The sequence below is a fragment of the Sorghum bicolor genome, chromosome 1 (genome assembly GCF_000003195.3).
Source record: "Sorghum bicolor cultivar BTx623 chromosome 1, Sorghum_bicolor_NCBIv3, whole genome shotgun sequence".
Classification (NCBI taxonomy): Eukaryota; Viridiplantae; Streptophyta; class Magnoliopsida; order Poales; family Poaceae; genus Sorghum; species Sorghum bicolor.
In genome coordinates this window covers 3,000,361-3,023,095 of record NC_012870.2, presented here as the reverse complement: position 1 = coordinate 3,023,095, position 22,735 = coordinate 3,000,361, and the positions used below count along the sequence as shown (strand labels likewise).

The following is a 22,735-nucleotide window of genomic DNA, read 5'->3' as shown; positions in this document are numbered from 1 at the left end:
GAGCTGCTACAGACAAATTTACTGGTATTATCTTACATAAACAGTCTCATATAGGTCTAATCTTTAGTAGTTTGATTAGACAAACTATATGCTGAGATATTTTTTATTTACCTTGTACAACTCAAATTTTTAAAATTTTGTGTAAGTAATAAAATATATAGTTGTGAGTTACATGACAAAAAGGCCTTATAGTATTATTTTATTTTATTTTTGAAAAAACGTGATGATTGTATTTTTCCTTAGCCCTTTATTTGTTCCACGCCATGAAAAAAAAATCTTGTATGAACATAAATGTCTAAACGAGATAGCCTAAGACTGCTGCACATACTCCTTGCATTCTGCTCTTATGAACATTAATTGTCCATCCAAATTAAATTAAGATAACGTCATTTTGGCAACCTGACATCGGCTATGTAAGTGATAAGCGTTATTATATAAAAATGATGGAATTATCACTGCTTAAGGAGTCAATTTAAAACCTGACCAAAGTTTTACAAAAATACTAATATTAGGATATAAAATAATGAGTGCCACTAAATTTAACTATGAAAAATTTTGGTAGTAAATCTAGGTAGAGATATGAATATTAATACTGTGCATTTTGGTTAGAATTAAGCTAGTTTGACCTAGGTAAATTCTATAGTTACATAATTTTATGTACTGATACTGTATAAGGCCTTGTTTAGTTCAAAAAATTTTGCAAAATAGTTACTGTAGCACTTTCGTTTGTTTGTGACAAATATTGTCCAATTATGTAACTAGGCTCAAAAAATTCATCTCATCAATTCCGACCAAACTATACAATTAGTTTTTTTTGTCTATATTTAATACTTCATGCATGCGTTTAAAGATTCGATGTGACGAAAAATCTGAAAAATTTTGCAAAATTTTTTAGAACTAAACAAGGCCTAAGTACTCGACTACTTGTAACTGGTACTCCGTAAGTTGGTGGAGGCTGTGGTAAGCAAAAGTCAAGGCTGTAACCAATCTCAGCTGAAAGGAAGTCAAGACACTCCAAGGTCTTCACCAATCTCGTGCGGCATGACGCGAAAGTAGTTGGGCTGTGGGACCCTCTCCTCGGGGCTGCAAATTTTTATACTCACTCAGTCACAAAATAACTATCGTTTATGTTTTTTGATTTTTAATAAAATATATATTAAAGATATTAATAATTGTGGTATATAATTTGTATCATTAGAAAGGTCTTTAAATCTAATTATTTATTATTTTTTTGAGATATAAATGTTAATGTATTTTCTATAAATCGAATTAAATTTTTAATAAAATATCAAAGACGATATATAAATTGAGATAGAGGGAGTACTACTTATTTCTGGATCCGAGCTGAATCTAGTATAGTACCCATCAACCTGTAGAGGTTAAAAATCTTAGACCATTGAGGCCCTGTTTAGATGAAGAAAATTTTACAAAATGGATATTGTAACACTTTCGTTTGTATTTGATAATTATTATTCAATCATGAACTAATTAGACTCAAAAATTCGTCTCGTAAATTACAAACAAACTGTATAATTAGTTATTTTTTATCCATATTTAATGTCTCATACATATGCCGCAAGACGTAAGATTCGATGTGATAAAAACTTTTGAAAAAAAAACAAAAGTTTTAGGAACTAAACACCCCCTAATGAGATGCAAATATAGGCCAATACCCCTATCCTCCAAAGGCTAAAATAATCATCGTCGGCCACCACATTGGTGCGTGCTTTATCAATTCATCATTTCCCTTTTTTCCGTTTGTTTTCCAATCCTCTTTTCGCTAATCCGTGTACGTGTATAGTACAAAGACAAGTGGAGGGTTTTTTTCCCTGACAACAAGGATAAGTGGAGTTGATGGAAGGTTCGTCAAACGGATAACGAACGAACGAGCCATGTGCTCGACCATGTGCACGGTGCACCTTTGCTTCTCCAACACTGGAACTTGCATGATACCTTTGCTCGTTCTAAACACACGGAAAATCCATTCAGTTTTTTTTTTAAAAAAAAGTTGGAAAAAATATTTACTTGTAGAGTAGTACTCCGACAAGTTGGCTTAATGGGACGTGACAGCAGATTCTCAGCCGGGTGCCGTACGTGCACCGTCTGGCACGTGCAAACTGGATTCCGTCTCTGACCGCGAGGCCATCCCGGCCTCTTCTTCCAAAGCCAATCCACATGGTGCGCGGGTGAGCCAGGAACTGACACGTCGCTACAGCACCACCGGCCAGCGGCATGGTGGCACTGAGACGGAAGAAAGCTGGTTGAATTTTATACCTCAACCAATCACCGACATTACCCACTAACGATGCATCCTAATCAAACAATTAGAAATGGATTCGATCCTAAAAAGAGCGGACTCTCTCTTCCTTTCTCTACAGCCAAACGAGTTATTTAATTCGGTGAACAACGACGTGTCCTCCTTTTTGTTGTTTCTGGCCACGTGGGGTAGCTACGTGTCTCTATATATATATAATCAAACAAACATATTGTCTCCATAAAAGTAATAATTTAACATTTTCTTTCGATGAGTCAATTAATCTCAAACCCAATATATTGAAAATATTAACGATTAGAGTGAAATGTGTCATGAGTCCAGAGCTCAAGGGCGAGACATAAAGTGGCGACGATGAGACGACGAAGCGGTGGCGCACGGGCAAAGCTTAACGGCGACAACATGGTTAGGGAGCTTAGGCCCGGTGACGGTGAGCATACGACGATAACGTCTGGATCAAGCAGTTAGCACTTAGCAGTGGGGGTTAAGATGGTAAAGTTTATTTCCCTTCAAGGGCATGTGCTCTCATTCTCTTACTCATGGATTCGTTTTAAGAAGTATACAAATACATATTTCAATGTAAAACTATTTTGAAATGTGTGTTTTTATATTTCTCGAAATAAATTCAATGTATGAAAAAATGAGGGCATGTGTCCTCGAGGATAAAAAAACCGTCTTGGTGTTAAGGTGGCCTGGTGCATGAGGAGAAGAAAATGCGAGGAGAAAGAAAGAAAACAGAGTGACATGTACATTCTACTTGCCAGATATCTCATTGTAACTTCAAAAATAAATAAATAAAAAACAGACATGGACCGGACTCAACAAAACATGAAATGAGCCCTTTTCTGTGTGGCCTGTTTAGTCAACGCCAAAAATCAAAAACTTTTTAAATTTTTTTGTCACATCGAATGTTACCACACAAGTATGGAGCATTAAGTATAATCAAAAATAAAAACTAATTAGGCAGTTTATATGTAAATCGCAAGATGAATCTTTTGAGCCTAGTTAGTCTATAATTAGACAATATTTGTCACAAATAAACGAAAGCATTAGAGTGTCCAAAATCTTTTCAATTTGCCAACTAAACAAGGCCTAACAATAAAAAAATCAGACACGGACCCAAGTCCTGCAACCAAATAGTGCATTCCTTCTGGTTGTGAAAGTGAAAGCCGATTGGTGCCCTGACAAAGAGGGCCCAGTGCTGCTCCACCCTCCAGAGTCCAGGCGGACACGGAGTCACGGACCCACCCCGGGCTTTGCCTGTAGGCTGTGCAAGCCGGCTTCTCTCTCTCCCCTGCCCAGTGTGCGCACTCCCTCCCTCCCTCTCTCTCGGTTTCTCCCTCTTGGCGACGACTGGGCGGCCGACAGGCCGTCGCCGCCGCCCTACGCCAGGTTCCGAGGTCTTCATCGGGCCCTTCTCCGGCGACGAGCACCACAGGTACGCTTACCCGTTGTCTTCCCTTGCCTGCTGCTGTGCGAGAACTGAGCACCCAAACCCTAACTTAACTATTTCTATTCGGATCTGATCTGACTACAAGTGTGTGCGCGCGTGTATTATGCCTACTAGTTTCGATTGTTTCGCAAAAAAACCTTGTCGGGTGTAGATGTGTACACCCATGTCCTTAACCGGGTCCGCTCCTGCTACGAAGTTTCCTAGTAGAAATATGTCCTGCCTTTGTTGCTTCCTCAGTGGGATTACACTAGCTACTGGTCTGCCTTTTTTTGTTGGTAGATCTGTTAGCAGTACCTTAATAATCTTTGCGTGTGCGTTTTTTTTTTCTAGTAAAAGTCAAGTACTGATGCTCATGGGGAAATTTGTTTCAGGGTGACAAGGATAGCTTTCTCAGGTCAGTGAAGGAAGACATCTTCTTGCCGCGGTAGAGCTCCTGACGGTTGCTGGGTTGTGCTACAAGTATCTAGGGGTGGATTTGGACTGGGAGATGGTATACTGAAGGAAAACTCAAAAGTCTCAAGTGAGCTTGCTTCAAGATGGATGAAGGCCAGGGAGTTAGGTATTGGTGCCACAGGTGTGAGGAGGTGATAGATCCTATGCCTGAGATGAAGTGCCCAAGCTGTGACGGTGGGTTTGTTGAAGAGATGGGCTCTGAAGACTTCGAGGCAGCTACGAACGCAAGGTCTGATCGCTCCCTCTCTCTCTTGGCTCCACTGCTGTTTGGTATGTTGGGGGGTTCGTCCCGCAGATCAAGACTCAGGAGGGAGGCCATGGCTGACGATGATGCTGATGAGGATGACGAAGAGGATGATTCAGACCATGAGCTTGAAGCTTCCAGTAGGAGGCGGAGGAGGAGGGGCTCATCAGCGCTTTTGAGGATGCTCCAGACTATCCGTGACCGTGATGACGTAAGGGGCTCGGATGACACTGACAGTGATACAGAGAGAGACCTGGAGAGAGCGAGAAGGGAGAGGATCGAGAGGCGGATGGCGAGGGAGAGGATTCAGGAGCGGATGGAGAGGCAGAGAGAGAGGGCAAGGCAAATTGAGAGAGTGAGTGCTCGTGGCAGAGAGAGGACAGAAAGCCTAATACTGATCAACTCCAACAATGAGGCTATTATTCTGCAAGGAACATTTGGATCTGATGACAATCAAGAGGACTCAAGCAACACAAGTTCTGGTGTATCACTTGGGGATTACTTTCTTGGTCCTGCCCTAGATACTCTCTTGCAGCGTTTGGCGGAGAGTGACCTCAATCGTTCTGGCACACCACCTGCCAAGAAGGAAGCAGTAGCTGCGCTGCCAACTGTGAACATCGAGGAAGTGTTGGGCTGTTCAGTCTGTCTTGAGGATTTTGAGATGGGAGCAGAAGCAAAGCAGATGCCCTGTCAGCATAAGTTCCACTCCCATTGCATACTTCCATGGCTGGAGCTCCACAGTTCTTGCCCAATCTGTCGATTTCAGTTGCCTACTGAGGAGACGAAGAATCCATGTGAATCAGCCAGCACTGCAGGGGCCATGAACAGAGATGGAGACAATGCTGCTGCAAGCAGTAGTGATACAGAAAGTAGTAACCGCAATGGAGACAACCATTCTGATAGTCCTATCTTCTCTGCTCTGAGCACACTCTTCTCTGATCCATTCTCATCTGATGATGATGAAAGTGTTCCACACTCATCTGAGAACTGAAGGTAATGATAAATACTATGAGTCTATGACCGTAATAATATGAACAATGAAAACACCAACCCTACTATTAATGTGCTTGATACCTACCTCAGTAGTTGCGCTTGCATTGCAGACAGCGTTGGATGCAAGCTTGCAATATGGTGAAGGTGTTCTGAAATATGAGGCTGGCATCTTTATATTGTAGTTTCTGTACATATCTCTGAATGGTCGCCCCCCCAGAAGACAAACTATTATCTTCGCTTTCCTGAAAACTATGTGGCTTGTAATCTGCTAGTGCTTGTTATGTTTACTTGCCTCAAATAAATGTTAGCCTCCAGCGTGCTTACCATCTCCGGAAGACTTAGACATGCATGTGGACGCCAATTTGGTTGACAGTATGGCCAATGTAAGGCAACCCCTCCACTAGCTGTTATGGCGTATGTATGCAGTGACTTTGCGTCTTATATTTTAACTGTCTATGAGAACTCCTTAGAAGATGGCTGGAAAATTTCTGTGAAGGCAAATACCATCCAATGGTCCTCATTCCACAGTCCGTTGTATTTTTGAGTGGATGCAACGTTGCAGGTGCTGCCTCATGTGGTCCTGAATGTCACCCCTGAGGTTGAGGATATCTGGTATCTTATTGCTGTGTTTTTTATATGTGTTCCTTTTATTGCTCTGTCCTCCCTGTTCATGATTGTTTTTTGGGGAAAAAACATGAAATTGGTCTCTGTTGCAGCCAGGTTCAAGTGCATTCGTGTTGGTATTTTGATCCAAGGAGATCACGTAAACAGCATTTGCCATCGTACCAGTTGGGTGACAGCTGAGATGTTGTCATGCTTATCAGTTCCTTGGAACTATTGCCCGAGCAAGAATCCCGCTTGCTGTTTATTTTGATGGTGTGATCATGTGGTAGGTGCGGGTTTGATGTCTGGTTCTCCACTCTCTGTTGTTGTTCTGCTTGGTTGGTGGTTTGGCCCTGTTTGGTAGGCATCGAACTTGGAGTGTTTTGATTTGCCACGCCTTGATTATCAGGCAGGCATGGCTGGATTCGTAGGTAAATGCAACTTTCGAATTTTGGGAATTTCATGCTGAGTTTTATTTGTTGGAATTTACTGATTAGCAACTCATGTTTGTGGTTTGCCGTTCCAAGTATATGCTGCAGCGATTCTTAATCGAGGATGTGTTGAAGCTTGAAGCAGGGTGGTGGTATTTTGTGTCCTGACTAGGGTAGCTATTTCCACTCGCAAGTGTCTTGGAACAAAGGTTAGAAGTTTAGAGCGAGTGAGTTTGGTTCTGATCTTGGGTTCCCAAGCAGTCGCAGAATACTATGGCCTGTTGAGTTATTTTGCAGCTAAGCTATCTTGTGACGCTGAATCTGATCGAACGGCACCTGCAGCAGGTGTCTTCATTTGACTGATAAACTATGGTAGAAAGAACCGTCGACTGATTTGTTGTGAGATAAAACACCTTGAATGACTGATAGATTTGGCTGATAAGCTCAAGCGAATAAGGCTAGTTTGAAAAGTAATGACTGAAAATATTATTTGCTAAATTATTGTAAAAGAAAAATATTGACCGGCAGAAAAAGTATGTTTAAAAAAAATCTCGAGGTATGCGTGAGATCGCTTTTGGTGTAGTGTTGCGTGCGTGTGGTGTGGAGTCCCGAGTAGAGACTAGAGAAGGGCTGCCAACGGCTGTGTGCGCGTTCGCCACGTCCGTGCTCTGCTCCGGAACTTGGGGGCAAGCTGCTGAGTCTGACGCTGAAACGCCGTGGAAATATGTATATGCTGTAAAGGAAGGGGCAAAGAGTAACTGCAGTTGCAGTTTCATCCCAGCAGCAGCAGTGCAAGCAGCCGAGGCAGAGTGGTCTTCACGCACTGCCCCAGACGACCCAGAGTCAAGTCTTGACGCCTGCCCACTGGTCACACTGCCCCAACGTGAAATCGCGAATGCATGCAACGAGTAGACGGAGTAGTTTCTTCTCTCGCGTGCACCATGCAATGACGCATCAACGCATCCTCCTCTCGCCTAATCGTCTGGACGAGCTCATGCATGCATGTTCATTTCAAATTTGGATTTGTCAGTCCCGGAGGCAATGCATGCGCGTCACGAATTGCTCCACGATTCCAATTCGCAAGTTTTCAACCGCTCCGTTGTTCTAAAAAAAGGGTTTCAACCGCCCGTCGGTAACGATTGGCTTCTTCTAGGGTGTGTTTCCTTTTCCTAAACTACGGGCTAGTTTTATCTTAAAAAACTACTAGTACATCTGGACTTCTGGATCAGAGTCCCTTGAGCAGTTGACTTGAGATATTTTTGAGCTTGACTCGGCACACAGGAGGACGGAACGGTCAAGTCCGTATCCGTATCCATGCATCTCGATCAAACTGTAGGAGTCTAGGGGATAGCGACTTAGGCTTTGTTTAGTTCCAAAAAATTTTTATATAAAATTTTAGATTTTTCGTCACATCGAATCTTGCGGCGCATATATAGAGACGAATGGTTAGACAATATTTGTCAAATACAAACGAAATGCTACAATGTCTATTTTGCAAAAATGTTTGGAACTAAACAAGGCCTTAAGTTAGTCCTTCACTACCCAAAAGGTTCAATTACTAGAATTATTGTAAGTAACTTTTTTAAAAAAAAATTTAACTATTTTTTTTAAAAAAAACACTAAGATTTATAGTATTAAATTAATATCATTAAACTTATCTGAAAAATTTTCATAAAATTCTTATTTTTTAGTATAGATATTGATGTTTTTTTATAAAAATGGTAATAATTTTTTTTAAAAAAATATTAATATGGATTCTAGAAATTGAAGGTTTGAGCAGAAGAGAGAGAGCGCGCGCGCGCGGTAGTAAACGGCGACCCGATGATAGAGTTACCCGATAATTTCCTCTGCCAGTGGATAACGAAAACGACACGTACGTTACCTAGTACCTACCAGCAGGTATTTGCCCGCACATGCATGGACTCCAAAGTTTGGTGCAGGCTATGCCTGACACCACAATCACCACTCGATGGGCTAGCACCCTTAACAACTGCAGATAAACTGCGAGCCCTCTAACTCTAATGGAGTAATAATCTAATTATAAACCAGCATCTGCTGCAGTTGAGCAAGCAGCCCAGCCCAGCAGTGGTCTTGAGACGGAGGTCTTGTTTAGTTTACCCTAAAAACTAAAAAGTTTTCAAGATTGTCCGTGACATTGAATCTTTTAGCATATGCATAGAGCATTAATATAGATAAAAATAAAACTAATTGCACAGTTTACCTGTAAATCACGAGACGAATCTTTTGATCCTAGTTAGTCCATAATTAGACAATATTTGTCACAAACAAACGAAAATGCTACAGTAGCGAAATTCAAAATATTTTCACATCTAAACAAGTCCGGAGTTGACGAACAGGGAGACCCTTCGGACGTCCGTCGTGGACTGCCCACTCGGCCACTCCACTGCCCAAACGCGCATGCATTGCATTGCATCCTCGTCGTCTGGACGTGCTGATTTCATATTTGAATTTCAACTTGCCCGGAGGAGGCAGATGCGGCGGTTGGCGTCGCGAGTCTACTCCGTGGTTTCCTTGGCTTCAATTCAAACGCAATTCGGTCGGACGCCGCTAGAATCATTAGGATATGCGTTCTCATCACTCTTTTCTAAACTACGTACTTGCAACTCCAGAATTTCTCTGCAACTTTAGTTTGGTTTGGTTTTGATGGGGGCAGGTCGTCGACAAAACAAACGCAACGACGCAACAACGATTGGGCAGTGGAAAATGATCAGAGAGAGGGAGTTACAGACGTTAGTGAGCGAGAGATCGGTAATTAAAACTTGTTAGTTTGAGTTTAGTCATTCATTAGTATTTTTCACTTATAATAAATCAACAAATAATACTTTCTGCTATAGTCTGACACCCGTACGCTAGACTGGACCATACGTGCCTGCTCTGTAAGCAGCAGCAGAAAGTACACGTACGGCGCTGCCTGGAAATTTGTCACGCCGTAAGTGGCCGGTTGGGTTGGGTGTACGTAACATCCCGTCGCGCACGCTGCGTTCTTGTCTTCTTGGTAGTTGGTACCAAAGCAAAAAGAATCAATTCATAGAGTGTTACAAACAAGCAACCCAAGTCTTGCGCGCGGATTAGATTAGAAACCGATCCATAGGAAAAAGGCACGTATAAGAAGCAAGACGACGAGGGAGTATTAGTATATAGGATGGAGTAAAATATAATAGGCGCAACGCAACAAAGCTCTACGAGTTTGCATATATTCCTCGATCGTGGATTTGCCGGGAACTTGCTCTATCTTTGCCGCCCATATACTCGTCCAAGGTGAGAATTATCAAGTCTCCCTGGCCTGCATATATATGTAGATGCATGTCGTCAAAGCAGCCACAAACCACAGCCCACAGGTCACCAGTGCAATGCAATCCGAGGAGTACGTCTAGCTAAACCATCTCCTTGTTCCACGGCAACAGTCAAGTCGTAAGGGGCAGCTGTGCTGCAAGCTTGCAGATCGTCGAGCATGTTGGAGCCGGTGCTGCCCAGTGTGCTGGACCTCCTCGTCCACGGCTGCCTCATCGTGTCGGTGTCATCTTTCCTGATCATGCTCGCGCTCCAGCCTCTGCTGCCCGGCGGCAACGTGGCGACGGCCGCGAGCAGGGGCGTGTGCTCCGCGTCGCGGGCGGTCCTCGTGCGCCTCCTGTCCGGCCGGAGCGACGACGGCGACGGCGACAACGGCGGTGGCGCCATGGCTGTGGCGGCGGCGCCCCCTCATCCTCGTCCTCCTCCGCGGCGGGGTCGGAGCCGACATTGTTGCGAGCGGTGCGCCGCGTCGTCGTGGTCGGACGTCGTGGCGGCCGTGACGGCAAGCCTGCGCCTGGATGACGAGAATGAGGAGGAGGACATTGCGGCGGCGGCGGCGTGCGGCGGGTGCGCGGCGATGGCGGCGGTGGAGGATCTCCTGGAGCGCAAGGAGGCGACGGAGCAGGAGCTGCGCGAGGCATTCTACGTGTTCGACCGCGACGACGACGGCTTCGTGGGCGCCGGGGAGCTCTGGAACGTGCTGCGCCGCCTCGGGATGCAGCTGCCCGACGGCGCCGCGGCGCGGGAGGACTGCTGCGCCAGGATGATCGCGGCGCATGACGCCGACGGCGACGGCAGGATCAGCTTCCCGGAGTTCAGGGCCATGATGGAGCACGCGGCGTGAGTTACGTAGCCAGCTCCCCCGTGACGTACACGTAGAGCACGCGTTTGGGAATCGAGATTATTTTCGTTGCTGTATAGTATGTGCATCACCGCGTAAGTGACATGCACTAGTCGTGTAGTTACTAGTAGTCGTAGTACCTAGTACTGTATTTTTTTTTTAATTTACTTGGCTGCTATTTTACGTTCACAGACGCAATGATGTTTTGATGAATAATAATGTGTTCAGATTTGAACTTTGAAATGGGAGGGGTCGAATCCCCGTTTATTTCACACCGGTGTTGGTGCTTGCTCTTTGCTCCTTGAAAAGCTTCCGGAGTGTGTGTGAACAAAGCTTTTTTCCAGCAAGGAGGAAGAACAACCCGGGTCTCTTCAGCGCGGGCGTCATCGCACCGCGTGTGACGTCGAGCGATGGATGATGCGGGTCTGACCACACGCGGTATATAAATCTTAAAATTATCTGTTAAATCTATTTAATAATATTTTTTTGTCGTGATAAATTAATAAATAATACTTTTAACAGTGTCTTTTTTTTGTTGTACGTCTTGGAAGAAAAGATAATCGACCGACACACGCACGGCAATACAAAAACAAGACCTGACAGGCCGGCAAGGCAGATCTTCACTTCTTATTTCTTAATGATCCCCGGTCAGTTGTAATGCAGCACGTAAGGACAGGCAGCCACTGCTCACGCGCTCGTGCCTGTGCTGATGCCTGATGGAGTGCGGTCAGTCGTTCGGTCGGTCGGCCGGCCGGCCCTTGCAAGCGCATCGGTGCCGACAGCTAAATGTTTATTCGGAAATGCTTTCAGTATAATTAAAATTTTTGATTATAAATCACGCATCCTCCAGACCATTAAATATGCATAAATAAAATTTTCTCGTACAGTCGCTTTAATCGCTGCCGATTGTTGAATTTTTTCCCCGTTCGTTTCTCAAGATCTACTGTGTATGACTGTTTACTGTCATTCAGGGGACTCGACCAGACTACTAGAAGTTAGGGATGTTTGGTTGGTTTGTTGAAGTTTAATATGTATTATAGTATTTCATTTTATTTGATAATTAGTTTCAATCATAGATTAATTTTAAAAGATTTGCCTCGCAAATTACTCTCTAACCATGTTTTTAGTTTCGTAAATAGTCTACATTAGTACTTCAAGAATGTGCCCAAACATTCGATGTAACGGATGGTAAACTTTACCAGCCGTAACCAAATAGGCGCTTAGTACTCCCACTGACATCAACAATATCCTTCAGTTGTCGGTACATTTCTTCCTCAGTGGCTCCACCGACCCACTTTTTACCGTTACTATGCACGATCAGTCCATTCAGATGCATACGTCTTCGACGTCCCTGCGAATACCCCTCGTCTGCAAAATCATTGTCCTCTATGCCTCAGTCGATGTTGTTATCTCTTTTTATGCTCACATGACTTTGATGTAACTTGGTCTTCCTTTGAGGACCTTTTATGTAATATGACTGCTTTAATATATAATGTATGATGTTGTCCAAAAAAATCCTGCTCCGTAATTAATTCTCTCTCGGTATTCTCAGTCCGCCACATATTATGACCAAACCAAAAAGAACTTACGTGTGCCAGATATAGAGGACCAGAAAGAGTATCTCTATTCGTGTTTCCTTCTACCTGGTTGTGGTTTTAGACATGCGGTCTCTTGCCCCCTCCAGTCGTCTAGTTGCAGTGTTGTATTACCTTGGAGTTTCCTACAATCGTACTAGTTGTTAGCTCAAGGGAGGGGCAACAAGTCGCCTAGTGTAAACCATCAAGCTTATAATTACCTTGTACAGGTTTCTTCTTAACCGTCTAATAAAACTTATGACAAAACTCTTGCTATCTTCTATAAGAAAAAAACTGTGAGTTTGGTTGGTTGGATGAGGTAGGATGGAGCCAGCCGATCCTAATCTCTCAATTGGTTTGTATGCAGACATATATTTGTACCAAATGTCTGAAAGAGTGTTTGGTTTGGGTATTATAGTTTAACAAATACTGTAATATTTTTATCTTATTTGGTAATTACTGTCTAATTATAGATTAACTATACTTAAAAGATTCGTCTCACAAATTACTCTTTAACTATGTTTTTAGATTCGTAAATAGTCTATATCTAGTGCTTCATGTATGTGTCTAAACATTTGATATTATGAATGTTAAACTTTACTGACTTGAACCAAGTGGGGCCTGACTCACTTACTATGCATTGTTGGCGACACGCTTGCATCGCCGTGGACTGGATTCCAGGACAGGACTTGACTCTTGAAGTCTTGACTCCTGGAAGGACTCGTTGACCGCTCAGCTAGGTGCATCATATCGTCACGCAGAAGCGGGGTGAACGCGGTTCAAGCGTGATTGGTGTCTGTGGTCCAGCGAAGTCCGGCTCCAACCTGTCAATCAGACCCGTGCTGGCTGATGCAAAATCTGTTTGATTTGTTAAACCAAGAACCGAAAAATTAGTCGTCTAGGGAACCAATCGTCTTAAACTTGCACGCGACTGGCCAGGCCAGATCATATGTACACAGGGTACCTTGTCTAGGTTTTTTTAGGAGCTTTTGAATCTTTTAAAAGCCAAAAAAAAGTCCCAAAAACAAAAAAACAAAAGATGGATGCTCAGTGAGCTTTTAGGCTTTTGGCTTATGAGAAATATTTGGCTTTCCGAAAGTAAAGAAGATAATAGTCTAAAATGATTAAAAGCTCAAACAAACAGGACCAGTTCAGTGATGTGCTTGATCTTTGTTATTTTTTTAGATATAGTTATGTATAAATACCTACTCTCTCTGTTTTAAATTATAAGACATTACATTTTTTTTCTATATTTATTGCTTTTTTACTTTATATCTAGATGTATATCTAAGTATATGTAAAAGCTATGTATCTAGAAAAGTAAAAAAACATCTTATAATTTAAAATGTAGAAAATAGTTATTAGCATGTATTAATGTTTTTGGTAATTTATTTAGCGCTACACTTATTTATTTATTTATTTATTTATAATATGCGTTAGGTGCAGTTTTTTTAATAATAAGGTAGTATATTAGCTGTATTTTGTATTTTCTAGCTAAAAGTGCTACTACTTTTTAAATGTACCAGTAGTATTCAACTGAAATCTAGAGGGCCTGGATCCTCGGTTGACCGATGTATGAACATAACACGACCGTGTCTTTGCACTGGCGTCCAGTTTCCTAGTAACTAATAATATCTCGTGCGTTGTTGCCGAAATTTTACAATAAATTAGATAAAGGATAAAATTTTATTTGAGTATGACATGATGAGATCATAAAAATAATTAGAACTCCCTCGCACTGACCTGACATTGGTTCGTGACAAAGAACACATGCATCCAAGTTTCTTGGAATAGACATGAATTGTTGTTGTCCTCACAACGAGACAACCTGAAGCAATTCCATCTCTCTATCCTTCCATGTCATGTTACTCCCGTGGAATGCACATACATTAGCTGGCTTCTCATATCGTCTCCACCTGTTGCTACCAAGCACAGTGGCAACCCCGGGCCAACCAATAATATGCCCACACAGAGGACCCGGTGCCCAACCAAGTTCACTGCAAAATTACATGAAAACCAGGAGTATATGTTGATCCAATTACTCGTTACAAAGGCGATAACCATGCCATACCTTTGTGAATTGTCGACGGGATCAAGCCTGAGGATTTTGGTGGCTCGACTGGAGATGGTTTTGGTCGTCTCGGTGCCGCTACAGTCTACAGAGTGCGGCGGGCTCACGTCCCTACAGGGTGCCGTGGTGGCGTGGTGGAGAGTACGATCAGGCGTGAGAATTTGGTGAAACTGCTTGATACCGTGAGAAGATTTTGCTGATGGAGATTATAGTAGTTGGGCCCACGGTGGTGATGTGGCAGCGTGGGAAGCCAGAAAAATCCCCTAAATATAGAAGATATACATATACATTGTTGGGCTTGGACGCAACGGCGAGCGAATCGCCGTCGCGGTTCATGCCATGCCTGCACGATTGCTGTACGCCCCAGCCTGCAAGTGCATTCGGCGTCCGTCGGCCCAATAACTTGCCTTTCCGCGCCCATCGGCTCGTCCACTGGAGTCCAGCCCAACCAGATCGGACGGCCTGGCCTGCTGGATCCCGCTCGGCGCTCGCCACTCGCCAGCCAGCAACAGTCGCCTTCCCTCGCTGCCGCAGCCCAGGAGTCAAGCAAGTCCAGCGGTCTATGGCGACGACCAACTGACCAAGTGAAGTGACCGACACCGATCTCTCGCGGAGTCGCCGGCTGGGCGGGGCCGATCCGGTTCCGGCCATGGCGAAGCCGGCGCGGGCGCCGAGGCCGAAGCCGCCGCCGGCGCGGGCGTCCGCCCGTCGGCTCCTGGGCCTTGGCGGGCTCGGCGTCGCGGCGGCGGCGTACGTGGGCGTGGACTACCTGCGGTACCTCTCGCCGGCGTGGCACGGCCGGCTGCAGCCGGCGCTGTGGGCGGCGCTGGCGCTCGCGGCCGCCGCGCGCGCCCCGTTCTACCGCCACTGGTCCGCGGAGCTGCGCGCCGCGCTGCCCTTCCTGGGATCCATCGCCTTCATGCTCGCCGCCTTCCTCTGCGAGGCCATCTCTGTCCGCTTCGTCTCCGCCGTCATGGGGCTGCACTGGCACGGGTCGGTCCTCCTCTCCTTGTCTTGCTTCGGCTTCTTTCACCTAGTCATGGCTTGTTGCTTTGGGCTTGGGGGGTTTAGGAGGCGGCGTGCTGGATCTCTGAGAGGTTTCGACTTTTATGAGCTGCAGATGCAGATTTTGTTTCCGTGCGGTAGGTCCACGAATGTGGAGTTAGTGCTCATGGAAGGATGGTGTTATCCTACGGTGTGCTCCTCCTCCTTGTATGTCCTGTACAAATTTCTTTGTCTTACTAGGAAGGAAGAATAAGGGAACCATGTGTTTACCATAACAAGCGCTCAAAATATTGCATTTTATTTGCAGCAGGAAGTAGTTCGCGGAGATGAGCATATCTGCGATCAGTTAAAACAGAACTTAGTGGATTGGTTGTTGACTAGATAGATTAACTTCTGCAACATTGTTAACTGCTTGATAATGTTAACCTCGTGATGCTATCCAGACAATACTTCTACATTTTAATCAATAGGTTAGTGGACTATTTACTTCACAGGTGTTCAATAGTTGTGAATTTGTTCTGATTCAGTGGTGATTGGCTTTCTAGAGATTGAAGTTCAAGTAAGCATCAAGGAGAATCTAGAAGTTTAGGAAAGCATAAACATCACTTCAGCTTGGGGCATGTAGATTCCTTTAGGCATATGGGTCTTCGTCACTCCCAAAATCTAATAAACACAAATGATCTAAACATACATGCACGCAACAACTTTGGATCAATTTGGATTTTACACGATTCTTAGTTTTTTAGTTTGTTTGGTCATGGTTTTCCTCTGAATACAATTGCATTTGTGATATCTTTTTTGTTACAACCTGACTTCTGTATGAAAGGATTGTGCTGCATCCAGGCAGAGGTTGCCTTTCTAGTAAGGAGAGAGTAGCACTACTTCATTGCTAACTTCAACATCTCTCCATCCTTTACTAAACCTTCCCAGAGAAATCTGTGTGTAACGCACACATGATTTCGATAAAATCTACACAATCACTTATAATCTGAAAGTTTTTTTTCACTGTTTTTTAACAGAACTGCCGCGCCTCTTCCTGACACGGGTCAATGGCTGCTTTTATCATTGAATGAGAAGCTCCCTCAGAGCGTGGTTGATCTACTGAGAGCTCACATTATCACTCTTCACCATTATCTGATGTTGTTCATCATGTTGGGGTTCTCAGTTCTGTTTGACTGCATCAAAGCTCCTGGTCTTGGTATAGCCACAAGATATATGTTCACTATGGCAATTGGTCGTGTGCTTCGGACGATAACTTTCATTGCTACCATTCTTCCATCTGCAAGACCTTGGTGTGCTGCAGCACGTTATCAAATACCTCAACATCCTCATCCTTGGGCACAGAAATATTATGTTCCATATGCTTCTGATTCAAATGCTATTCGTAGAGTCATAACACATGATATGGCATATGGTTAGTTCATTTTTTTCCTAGCACCTAATTGGTTCACCTAGTTGGTGGAGGCTAAACTATTCATGTACACTTTTTCAGCGGCTGTTCAAGCTTACCCAGATGAATATAGGCCCGATTGGGGACGTATGAGCTTCCTTGTAGACATCTTGAGACCAACTCCTGGAGAAGGGCCTTCATGGTACCATCTTTTGAAGAAAGCTAGTGGCGGTTGCAATGACCTTATGTACAGTGGACACATGCTCGTTGCTGTCCTTACTGCAATGGCGTGGACGGTATATATTGTGGTTTCAATCCATATATCACAAAGGATTCATCATGTTGTGCAAAGGGTTCATCATAATCCGTACGACTTACCTTTGTTTTATCTGTTTCCCAGGAAGCATATGGGGGCTGGATCTCTGTTGCAATATGGCTCCTCGTCCTGCACAGCGCACAGAGGGAGGTACGTGAGCGGCACCACTACAGCGTGGACTGTGTTGCTGCTATCTACGTTGGCATCCTGCTGTGGAGGATGACAGGGTTCATCTGGTCTGCCAGAGACCTGACCCGAGCTAGACGGCTAGCCAAGCTTGAGGAGATCCAGAGCAGGTTGGTCCATGCTGCCAAGGACAGTGACATTGACGAGATCAGGGGCCTGCTGAAGGAGGTGGAGCTAGCCGGCCAGGAGAAGCAGGGCTTCTCGCAGAGGGCTATCCTGACCTTTGCCGCAGGAACAATCATCTTCACCTTGTCTTGTGTTCTCATTGCCTTCACAATGACTAGCGACGGTTGATTTGGGTTCTGCTGGATGCCCCTGGATCTGAATGTTAGCCACTTTTTCCTGGGCTATACACTATACTGTTTTCTTGTAGTGTGTTCAGTGTCATTTGTGGAGCCTTGAGGGGAACCATGTTTAAACAGAAATGTAACTAGATCCTAGTGGTGCCAAAATTCGTGGATGTTTTGCAGCTGCACGGGAAGCTGATGGGTTGTCGGTAGAATTTTGGTTGCTGTAGCTAAGTTTTACTCAAACAGAGGTTGAGGCTTTCATTGCTTGCAAGGCACTGTAGGCTGTAGCGCAGCTTATGCTACTGTTTTGCAATGAGATAGGCTGTACCACAGCTTAGGCCTTGTTTCCTTCCCAAAAAATTTTGCAAAATTTTTCAGATTTCCCGTCACATCGAATCTTTAGACGCATGCATGGAGTATTAAATATAGACCAAAATAAAAACTAATTGCACAGTTTGGTCGAAATTGACGAGACGAATCTTTTGAGCCTAGTTAGTTCATGATTGGACAATATTTGTCAAATACAAACGAAAATGCTACAGTGTCCATTTTCCAAAATTTTTGGGAACTAAACACGGCCTTATACTATTTTGTAACGAGGCAGTTCCAAAATGTCAGTGTAGCAGATCCTTACAGGTGCAGAATGGTTGAAATATTTATGAGCAGAGCTGAGTACCAAGGTGTGGGTTGTCGTTCCATGGTCGTGTAGTTTGAGTTTGTTTGACAACGATGACCTCGTGATCGTTTGGGACGTCTTTTTTGGGATCATGTGCCCCTTGTAGTGTGGGTGCCTACTGCTAGTCCAATCTGCGTGGAGTTATAGGGACATGGAGTTGAATTGTGTTTTGGTATTGAAATTGGCCACAATTAAAAAAAATCTATTGTTTGGATGACTAATAGATTGGCTTGTAGAAGCCTAGTCCCAGAAAGAGGCGTCGGATGTAGATATACATGGACATAACTGACGAGGCTAACAAGGGGCCGGTGGACACTGTGTTGTACATGGGCAACATCCATAGTGCACAGGACAATGCTCTGCTCGAGCATCCAGAGCATCCAGGGATTGATTGACGAACTTCGGTAGCAACTTGGGATACCCAGGGAGGATGGCTGGGATCGCTCAACCCAGTGCAAGAAGCACTCTCCCGAATGGGGCAACTGTTGCAACACCTTCCCTGGCTCTTTGGTGTCCTACCTTTCCAATGCTATAATAAAGGCATTGTGTTTGATATATATGATCTTGCTTTTGTCGCTACATGTATAATTTGATTTTCAATTTTTTTTTCCTTTCTAGAGGAGTGCAACACTCCTCTAGATGTGAAAAATGTACAAACTGAATAATGAACATGCCGAAGACATAGCAAGACATGAAATTTCAAGTTAATGACCTCCACCCAATGGCACCAAAAATGGTACTCCCTCCATCCCAAATTATAAGTCATTACAAGAATTTTGGAGAGTTAAACCATCTTAAGTTTTACCAAATTTATATGGTAAGATAATAATATTTATGATGCCAACTTAGTATCATTACATTTTTCGTTAATTATATTTTCAGAGTATACCTATTTGATGTTATAAATCTTTGTAAAAGATGACCTGAGTGTTATATATATACAGATAATATATAAGACGATATATGTGAATCTCAATCATCAATATATAGACAACGCACTACACGAGGCGTTCATCGATCGAACCAGCCAACCAGGCATGACAACTGCTGGACGTGTACCATGGCATGCTGATCTGGATAGTGATAAACCCAATCCAGACTAGGAACCGTATCTCCTGCCGTGCCAATCAAAAGCATGCATGTTTCATCTCTGGCGGGCGCTCCAATGCAAGCGGCGCGTAAAACGCAGCGCAAAGCAAAGCACACGTCGCAGCGCAGTGTCCGCCCCGCGATCCCCAGATATTTCCGCCGCACTTTTTTTGCCTCCCGTGCCAGGTCCGCGATCACCAGATATTTCCCCGGCCGGCAGTGCTCCGGAGAACGTGGCCCGTCCCCCGCACGCCCGCGCGGCATGGTTCCGTACCGCCGCGGATAGCCGGTCACGGACAGGTCACAAGCGGACATCCTGGTGTGAACAAGAGATCTCGCACGCCCGCTACCACGGCCACGCGCGCCCGCTACCACGGCCACGCGCGCGATGCTGTACATGACGCGCTCAACTAACCTCCGGCGGCCGCTAATTGATCAGTGAACGCCGGCCCCTGTCGTTTAGCGACCTGCTTGCAGCCGCAAATTAAACATGTCACTATAGCAACTACTGCCAGGTTCAGTGCACGGAATCACCTTCATGTCAGCTGAGCTTTTCTTTTGCTATTGACTTATCAGCCAACGGGTGCATCGGTGGATCATCACTACCTCGGTCTTGCTGGAGTGTACTCCTACTCCGCCGCCGTGGTAATACTGGAATGAGCGAATAGTATGATACCGGGAATGTACTACAATGCCGCGGGGAAACGACGGAGTACACCTCCCAGTTGGCAGCCAGCAGGTTCAGTGCACCGGGCGGCTGTAGCACGTGCCCAATTTTTTACAATTTGGCCCTTTTTTTGAAAAAAGTTCACAATTGGACCCCTGGAAAACTTAAATGCAGAAATGGACCCAGGGGGTCGGCGCCATGCATCATGGCGCCGAGGTTTCACGTCTCGGCGCCATGGATCACGGCGCCGAGGCCCCTGGCTGCCTTCTGTCGTGGATCCGACGTGGCAGGGAGCTCGGCGCCACAGATCACGGCGCCGAGCTCCCTGCTACTAATCGACCGACGCCCTTCGCTACCAGTTCATATTTTCATCTCCCCTCTCGGCTCTTTCTCTCCAAAAACCGAGCACGAATTTGGATTCAATATTTGGACCACCAAAAGTTTGATTTGTTCCATAGATCTTGAAGAGCCAGGTATACTCTTTCACATATTAGTTTTTGACTCATTGATTTGACCTATATTACACGTATGTTGTAGACTTAGATAAACCATTTATAGTTTTTTGAATGGATGATTAATATTTTTCTTATGCAATCGTAGAATGCCACGTCGTGGAAAAAGTAGCAAACCAAGGTAACCTTTCGACATGTTTCGATAAATTTCATTCGTTATTATTTATCATTTGGTAAATTGTAGTTTTCGGTTCAATCGTTATTTGCTATGACTTCTTAGAATTGAATTATTTGAACTGTAGCTATGGCCGGACGACCGGTAGTCCGTACATCCACAAGCCGCTTCCTAGCGGTGTTCCAGTACCTATGTGTTTTTGTGGTGATCCTTGCAAGGTAGAAATTTCGGAAGACGAGGAAACCTATCGGCAGAGGTATTGGATGTGTTCGAATTTTGCCTGGGAGCCTACGCCAAAACAACGCCGCAGTAACTTTATTGTAAGTTATTTTTCCTATTGTGCACTTATTAATTTGTGTCCTACGAAGCATGATTTAAATTTTTGAACAAATATATTTGTTGCAGACCCCTCCACCATTGTGTGATTTTGAGCAGTGGATCGACACTGAGGTTAAGGAGTCCGACAAGCGGCTTCTACAAGGCCTAAAGGAGTGGGATGCAGAGCGTGCAGAGATATTAGAGAAGAGACGTAGAGAGGAGGCTCAAAAGAGGGAGCACAAGGAAGAGGAGGAAAGAAGACGTGTTGCTGCGGCTCGGGAGGAGAGGGAAAAGAAGCTTGAGCGTGTGCGCCGAGCGAAGGCAGCTATTGATGAGAATCCAGATGCCCAGAGGAAGGGAAAGTGGCCTCGTTGCACTCAGTAGTTACATTACCTTCTTGTTCTTTGTTTGGTTCATGGACAATATTGTTTTGTGTTGGACTTTTCAATTTGTTGTTATGTAATGCACTTTAGCAATTTTAATTTGGTTTCATTATTAGTAGACAATATTTTTATTTGAGTATTGCATAGGCAATGAAATGAGGATAATTAGTTGAAATAGAAGTTAACGAACTAGTATATTGCATAACTAGTAGCACACATCACATTGAATGGCATGTCAAAACATGCACCAAACAAGGGTGCAGAGGTCCGAGACTAAACCTAACATGCCTTAGGTAATTCAAGCAATTAACAAGCACAGGGAATGGCATGTGAGAACATATACCACACAAAGGTACATAGTTCTTTCGACTAACCCTAACATGCCTTAGGTGATTAAACCAAACAACAAACATATGGATGTGGCCTGTGAATTAGTTCAGTTCTACCTAGTAGTGTGGCCACATAGCAAACTGTGTTGCCCCTTCTCCATAGTATCCTCCCGTTGTTGGTGGTGGTGGTGGGGGTGGTGGTGAAGGAGGGCCCTTGTTCTTGTGATTAGGGCATGTGCAGTATGGATCATTGCATATTGTGTTTTGGGAGCCAGTAGCATTGCTGTTGTCGTCCTCTTCGTCGTCCTTGTAACCACAGCTAACTTCCGTTTCTAAATCAAAGATACGGTCCTGCAGGTAGTAGATGTACTCTGCATGAGGATGAATAGGTCTAGGATCGACCCATCTGGTGAAGCCACAGTTCTCTTTTGACAAGGATGACTGCAATAAGTATGTAGCTTTAGCACAAGAGAGTATCTTATTGAAGGTTGAATTAGTAATATGACTTACCCATGCTCGTGGACATTTGAAGAAACGACGCCCTCCATCTATCCCCTCTGTGTACATCTGCACCAAACAATCCTCACCATGCATACATTTTGGCCACTCTTCTTTTCGGTCATCATATGCCCTCAGTGGTGCCTCTTTAGTAAAATCATGTTTGCTCTCAAGGGGGAACCTATCATAAATTGCTTCCTCAAAGTCTTTAGGACCAAGAGGACCCTCCCAAAGAAAGGGATTACCCTTCATCGCCGCCTTTCCCTTTCCCTTCCCTCTAGACGACCCTCCAGACATTTTTACTTGAACTGAACAATCTCAAGTGAGTAGCAACGCTCTCACCACTGCGTATATATATAGGAACCCAATAGTTGGTAGCCGTTGTAGTATATAATAAATGCACCTGAAAAGCCTAGATTCGATTACTGAAAAGCCTAGTTGAAAACTGAAAAGTCTATTTGGATTGTCATCTGAAAAGGCTAGATTCGTTCACTGTTTCGGATGTGATGATTCAATGAAAAGCCATATTGGTTCGCTGTTTCTGAAAAGCCTACACTGCGAAAACCAATAGGAATGGACCACAGAATATGTGCACTACATTGAATAATTCATGGAAAAAATTTGCAAGAGTTTCCCCTATTTTTGGTACATCCACAGTTATAAATAGACATCACAGTACAATACAAACATTGATTCATCCAAATATCACAACAC

At 44.3% G+C, this 22,735-nt stretch overlaps 4 protein-coding genes across 4 annotated transcripts; all 4 read left to right on the top strand.

Annotated features, from left to right (window-relative positions):
* Nucleotides 3,524-6,071, top strand: LOC110430822 (E3 ubiquitin-protein ligase RZF1-like). Its single transcript, XM_021448842.1, has 3 exons — nt 3,524-3,710; nt 4,097-5,415; nt 5,526-6,071. Exon 2 carries the CDS (start codon nt 4,262-4,264, stop codon nt 5,411-5,413), a length of 1,152 nt encoding a protein of 383 aa, XP_021304517.1. The 5' UTR covers nt 3,524-3,710; nt 4,097-4,261; the 3' UTR covers nt 5,414-5,415; nt 5,526-6,071.
* LOC8057392 (probable calcium-binding protein CML32) lies at nt 9,614-10,845 on the top strand. The gene has a single exon (XM_002466174.2). The coding sequence runs from the start codon at nt 9,922-9,924 to the stop codon at nt 10,603-10,605; it is 684 nt and encodes a 227-aa protein (XP_002466219.1). The 5' UTR covers nt 9,614-9,921; the 3' UTR covers nt 10,606-10,845.
* LOC8057075 lies at nt 14,758-17,776 on the top strand. The gene is made up of 4 exons (XM_002466173.2): nt 14,758-15,240; nt 16,272-16,666; nt 16,745-16,938; nt 17,043-17,776. Exons 1-4 carry the CDS (start codon nt 14,897-14,899, stop codon nt 17,436-17,438), a joined length of 1,329 nt encoding a protein of 442 aa, XP_002466218.1. The 5' UTR covers nt 14,758-14,896; the 3' UTR covers nt 17,439-17,776.
* Nucleotides 20,316-21,377, top strand: LOC110431853. The gene is made up of 3 exons (XM_021451540.1): nt 20,316-20,499; nt 20,621-20,813; nt 20,899-21,377. Exons 1-3 carry the CDS (start codon nt 20,468-20,470, stop codon nt 21,193-21,195), a joined length of 522 nt encoding a protein of 173 aa, XP_021307215.1. The 5' UTR covers nt 20,316-20,467; the 3' UTR covers nt 21,196-21,377.